The sequence below is a fragment of the Nicotiana sylvestris genome, chromosome 5 (genome assembly GCF_000393655.2).
Source record: "Nicotiana sylvestris chromosome 5, ASM39365v2, whole genome shotgun sequence".
Classification (NCBI taxonomy): domain Eukaryota; kingdom Viridiplantae; phylum Streptophyta; class Magnoliopsida; order Solanales; family Solanaceae; genus Nicotiana; species Nicotiana sylvestris.
Window position 1 is genome coordinate 151970939 of NC_091061.1, and position 6712 is coordinate 151977650.

Here is a 6712-nt window from a genome sequence, read left to right on the forward strand (position 1 = left end):
AGTGGTAAGAATCGTCAATAGGGCTGTATTTACGTTTCATGTTTCATTCCTCGGGGAATGGTATCCTTTCGGCAGGAATTAAGTCGGAGGTCTTGATTCAGACAAACCGGCCTATCCATCCTCAATCTTTGTCCATATCGATAATATAGAATAACGCCTTCGAGGACCGACAGTGGAGCTTTATCGAACCACCTTGATAGAGGCGAGGGCTGTATAGCCTGATTAGATGGTCAAGTGTAAAAAGCAACCCCTTGACCTTGCTCGAAAAGAACCTGAGCAATTTGACTATACGCTAGAAAGAAGGGTAGATCTAGCCAAGTGTCACCCGATACTGCTGACAGAAATCGAGAATGACTGGATCTACAGGACCCAGTACCGGATCTACGAAATCTAGTGTGAAAGGATAAGTATACACACTTAGGTATCCTTCCACATGGGTAGTGATATCCTTCACTAGGGAAAGAATCACCACTTCTTTGTTCTCCTAACTGCAGTCCTCTTTTACCTACTTGAGATCGGCTTCAGATATTGAGCAGATGTATAGGGACATAGGCTCACATCGGCCTGGAACTGATGGAGGCTTATCGATTTTAAAATCGGAGGATAGCTCGCATAGCCCAGGAATGCATTCCTTAATACGAGGTGGCATCGTCGTTCTACCACCGGCCGACCGCGATGATGAGGAGGCTTTTTCTTTCTGAGGAACGATTTTAGATGTTTTAGACATTGTTGTTGAGAAATTCAAAAGAAGAGAAGAAGTTGATGTTGTAACAAGAACAAATTAAAGAAAGGGTGAACTCAGAGAAGATGAAGAAACTAGTGAGGTTTTGAGAAAGATTTAAGAAGTAAAGATTGTAAAAGTTGTGAATTTGATCTATTTTATAGTGGTCGCTTTAACGGTTTGGGGAAGCCAATGGCCGACCATCAACCTCATTCAATTAATGGCTTTGGGAACTATGCAGACGCGACCTTTCAATCACTTAAGTCGCTGACATCACGAGATTGACGCCATGATCGAGGCATCGAGGGAGCAAGGATCAAATCGTTTCTTATCGTCTTACTCTAAGAAATACGGAGACTATCTATATACGGTCGAAATCAGGCATGCCCGATTTCATGGGCTTGAAGAGTCGCTTCAAGCCCGAGTTCAGAATAGACCGAGTTCGAGCTCGATGGTGGAGTACAAGGCTCGAAGATAGAGGTACGCGATGATCGAGCACCGAGGCCGAGTATAACAAACCCCGAGATGATGCCGTTATGGGTTTGTAACAGAAGAGCAAGATTCCCGCAACATCCCTCAGATCATGGCATAAATTCCGGAATAGATTTGTACGAGCTTGTACGGATTTTTACTAGGTAGTTGGACAGCTGTCCCAATAAGATTCCTTACTAAAAATGGAAGTGTGCCTTATTTAGGGTTTCCCCTACTATATAAAGGGGACCCCAATTATTTGTAAGCATCATCAATCATTGGCAAAAGAATATACTCTCTTACTTTTTTTCTCATTACTCATCCGAATCATCTCTTAACTTTATTATTTTTACTTTTCGAGGTCAAGATTTGCTTAAATACTGGTTTGATTCAATTCACTTCTTTAATTTATACGTTAGATTTCTTGGTTATTAATTAGTATTGAATTAAATCACGTATTTTTAAAAACACAAACAAGTTTAATTGTTACTTGTATTTCGAGGTAAATACTATATTTTGCAAGGAGTCATCTCTTCCCAACTGAATCTTGTGCATTAATTAGTTCATCCAATTGAGAAGAAAAACTGAAGTTCCGAATAATTAGGGTTACCAATAACATGAAATCAGCTAACTATATCTCATAAATTCGAAACACTCTTTAGGCTAATCAAATTCCACTATAAACTAAAAGATCAGAGACTAATTAATTTCCAGATACGGATTGATCATTCGTCAATGATGTTGATGGCTCAAGGCATTCCAACTTGAATTAACTTATTGAATTCTTTGCATAGAAATGCTTTCTGGACATGGGCACTGGCCAAACTTTACATTGCGTCATATTTTTGCTTCCTTATTGATCTCACCTTTAAATTGAATAAAAAAAAAAGGAAGAAGAAGGGGGGAGGAGTAGTAAAAGAATCACAATTATAAAAGGTGAAGAAAGAAGGGAATTTTTTTCTTCCAACCTAGTGTTCAGAACCCGTATTGGAGTACGATGAAATTCGAAATAGGGCCGAAAAGTCACTCTGTAGTAGGGTTCGACTAAATTCGAATTTGGGCCGAAAAGTCTAACATTGGAGGCAAAACACTCTTTAACAAGATGATTGCATATAGAGGCGAAGTCAGAGTTTGAAGTTACTGGGTTAGAGATGCTAGCCTTTTTATGTTATAGGATTCTAAAGTAAGAATTTGTACCTATTTAATGGATTTCTTAAGATAAATATAGGATTTGCATTAAAGCTACTGGATTCGAACGAACCCGTTACCGAAGCTCTAGCTCTACCCCTGACTGCATTATATCGGAATACTCGAACCTAAAACCTCTGGTTAAGTATTAATATACTTACGACTCCACGACGATATTGCTTGTTGGTTGGTAGAAGGGAAAAAGAATTACTGCTATTATATCATATTTTGTACAATATAATTAATATTTCAACTCATGAGTTGTTCTTTCTGCATTAGGTTAAATATAAATTTGTGGAATAATATAGTATAATTTGTTGTTTCTATTAGAAATGATCTCCAGACATGAGAGGTCGGCAAGTCTTTTATATATGTTTTGTCTTATCATGTCTGTAAGGTAATCTCTGCAAAATTCCCCACCACCCTTCCCCTATAAACTTTTTTGTAAAAAAAAATATATAAAAGAAAAAGAAATTAAACAGGAAATTAAGCAAACACAATCAAAATAGAAACAGCTGAATACGTGTTATTCCATTTGGTTAATTAGCTGTTTCTGCAGCAGGCTTATAATAGAGTTTCATAGATACGTATATAACCTCAACATCCCTAGGCACAAAACGGGTTTAGGGTTTTGTTTCGGTCTCGATCTCTGTGTTATTAGTTTGTTTACCTTTCCTTTTTTACTTCGTTTTTCATTTATTTTTGTCTAAGCTAAATTAATCCAAAAATACTCTTAGCATAATGTGATATTATCCATTTTAGATCAAACTTGTACAATTTTCGGGCAAAACGCCTCACACTATTTAAGAGTATCGATAAATCTTATACTCCCCCCGCTTCAATTTATGTGAACATATTTCCTTTTTGGTCCGTGCTAAAAAGAATGACCACTTTCCTTATTGGGAAACAATTTATCTTTATGCAATGATTTATAGCCACACAAAATATATGTGCCTCATTTTACACCACAAGTTCAAAAGTTTTCTCTCTTTTCTTAAACTCTGTTCCAAGTCAAATGGGTTCACATAAATTGAAACGGAGGGAGTATATAGCTTCCTTTTCTTTTCAACTACTAATGTGAGATTTACATCCAACAATCTCCCATTTAAACTAAGTCTCACATAGCCCATCACCAAGCTCTCGAACTAAGTTCCACATGGCCATTACCTCTAGGCTTATCTAGAGATTAACTATGTGCCACCTACATCTTATAACCTAGCTACTTGTAGTGCGCGTGTGCATACAAGCTTAGAGAAAGTAGTAAATCAAGTCTCATGCTATTGCTTCGCCATTTCTATACTTGTCCTGTCGAACCATAGGCTTTAATATTAATTGTTGGGCTAAATTAGCCAAAAATACTCTTAATATTGTGTCATATTATTCGCTTTGGGTCAAATATCCCTAAAGGCCTCACACTATTTAAGAGTTCACTACACTTTATATGTAGCTTTCTTTTCATTCGGCTACTAATGTAGAACTGTATTCGCTCACTCAACTTTATTTTATTCAACTTCTATACACTAACACTGTAAAAGAAATTTGTTCGATCCATCGAATCAATTTAAAGATACTTAAAAATTAGCAAGATTAGTAACCTAAAAAAATTACCAATTGTAACAATATACTGATAGTATAAAAGTCTCTACATTGTTAATTATATCTCTTTTCTTCATTTTGGTTGATCACTTTAATTATATTCTTTATATGTTGGAACTACTATTGTCACAACGTCTTGGGGTCCTTCTATGGTAAAGTAAAATAAGAGAAAAATGTGAATGCAAGAGGGAAGACAATCATTTACTGTCCACTTTAAATGCAGGAACTGATGTTGTTATCTTTATTGTAATTATTGTTTTACTGTTTTATTACGATATAATACACTATTTGGTTTGATCTTAGGGCGAAAAATTGACAGCGTTATAAACAGTATTTCTTTCTAAAATATTTCTTTCATAAAAATATATTGATCAGAGAGAGAAATGTCAGCAAGAATTTAACATTTGATTTTGATGGTTAGCAAGTTAAACAAGGCAAATAGATAATTCTAGGGATGAAGCAAAGGCAGCAGGTCTCTACTAAATGCGCTTCTATACCAATATAGTAAAAGGAGGACATTTATGGCTCTTTTGAACACACACCCCCAACCCACAACCCCCTAAAAATGGTAACTTCTTTTCCTTTTTTATTTTGAAATAACTTGATCTTGTGGTCCCCTCCAATTGGTAAATATTTACCCGAGTATTTACTCAATAATAACAACAAGCGTGGTGTGGAGAGGATAGTCGGTACGCATACTTTACCCATACCTTGAAAAGGTAGAGAAACTATTTCTGATAGACCCTCAACTCAAGGAAAGATGAAAAAAGCCAACTTCCAACACCTGGAAAGCATTGTACGAGTATTAACTCTAATCCAATAAATACACGATAAATTTCTTTAAAAACATGATAATCACTAAACTATAGTAAATTAATACATATTCTCATCTTAATTTATTATTAGATTTAGTATAAACATTCGATACGAATAAATTTTTACCCCAACCAAAAGTGGGTTAAGTCCTGGTTGAATAAAGTCTGCAATCCCCCTCCCACCCCCTTCTTTTTGTCCCTCTATATCTTGATATACATGCATATAGATAAATGTACGAATGTGTATATGTCATAATGTATACTCTCTTCGTTTCATATTAAATGAGATACTTTCCTTTTTAGTCTGTTCCAAAATAAATGACACATTTCTAAATTTGGAATTAATTCAACTTTATACTCTTTTATTTTACTCATTTTCCCTTAATGAGAAGCTTTTATAGCCACACAAATGTCATGGCCCCACAAACTTTTTACCCTTAAGCTTTTAAGACCACAAGTTTCAAAAGTCTTCATCTTTTTTCTTAAACTCCGTGACGAGTCAAACTACCTCATTTAATATGAAACAGATGGAGTATAACTTACGCCTTTTCTCTACCCTACGAAGGTGTACTAGTCAGACCTCTAAGGCTTCACTCAAGTACATCTTCAAGCGCTTTGATAAGTCACCACCCTTTTTGCCCCCCTTTTTTACAATTAGATTTTTCCACTGCTTTAAGAGTACTTCCATAAATATGAGGAAAATCTTTTCATAATGACACAAGAAAAGCACAATATATATTCTTCTTCTCTTCTCTTCTCCCTCCATATTGTTCATCTTTATTCTTGCCATGGATATCAACCACCACCTTAAGCTCACAACCACCACTTGGCAACCAACCATGGCCAATATGAATGACAATATCTTCGACGATCATCATCATCATCAACAGCAACAACAACAACAGCAGCAACAACGACAATTCCCTTTTGATCATAACCCCATTTGGCCTAGTTTTCCTCTTCAAAACCCCCACCACCACCTTCCCTCTTTCTCAAGTGAATTGCAACAACAACGAGAACAACAAGTCCCTTTTGATCATGTTGGAAACAACCATGTTCAAACATTAATCGAAGATCATCATGATCAAGAACCCGAGGACGATGAAGAAGAAGAAGAAGAGGAGTTAGGAGCCATGAAGGAAATGATGTTCAAGATTGCAGCTATGCAACCAGTGGATATTGATCCAGCCACCATTCGAAAGCCTAAAAGGCGAAATGTCCGAATTAGCAACGATCCACAGAGCGTTGCAGCCAGGCTCCGCCGCGAAAGAATCAGTGAAAAAATTAGGATCTTGCAAAGATTAGTCCCTGGTGGAACAAAAATGGACACTGCTTCCATGTTAGACGAAGCCATTCGCTATGTTAAGTTTTTAAAAAGGCAAATTCGCCAATTACAATCGTCAAACCATCACCTTTCACCATCACAGGTACCAGTAGTGCCGTGCCCTAATACTGAAAATTGGGCAAATATGGTCACACCAACAAAAGCTCTAATTCTTGGCTCCTCCGGTATCACCACCACTACCATCGCTACTACCACAACCTTTGTTGGTAACAGTGCATCGAATCCTACGTATGAGGTAATTGGTAATTAGTTAAAAAGATTCGGAATTGAAGTGATTATTATGATTATTATTATGTACTAATGGAAATTATTTATAAGAATAAAATTAATAATAATGGAGGAAATTGTGTATACTGGTAATGTCATGTGGAATTGTGAACTAAAAGAAATAGGTTTGTTAGGATTGTGTTGACTAAAGGGCATGATAATCATCACAACGGTTAGACTTGAATTACGTACGTTCCATATATATAATTTATAGTATAAGGATTTATACAATAAGGTTTTTTTTTCTGATCATTGTCCGAAAGCTCGTTTGGCTGAATTCTCTCCCGGGAATAAAACAGTGACGTGAGA

The 6712-nt window shown here is 36.3% G+C and overlaps 1 protein-coding gene across 1 annotated transcript; it reads left to right on the forward strand.

Annotated features, from left to right (window-relative positions):
• The first annotated feature begins 5443 nt into the window (after positions 1-5443).
• LOC104232344 (transcription factor HEC3-like) lies at positions 5444-6483 on the forward strand. Its single transcript, XM_009785519.2, has one exon. It carries the CDS (start codon positions 5580-5582, stop codon positions 6384-6386), a length of 807 nt encoding a protein of 268 aa, XP_009783821.1. The 5' UTR covers positions 5444-5579; the 3' UTR covers positions 6387-6483.
• The last annotated feature ends 229 nt before the right edge of the window (positions 6484-6712 follow it).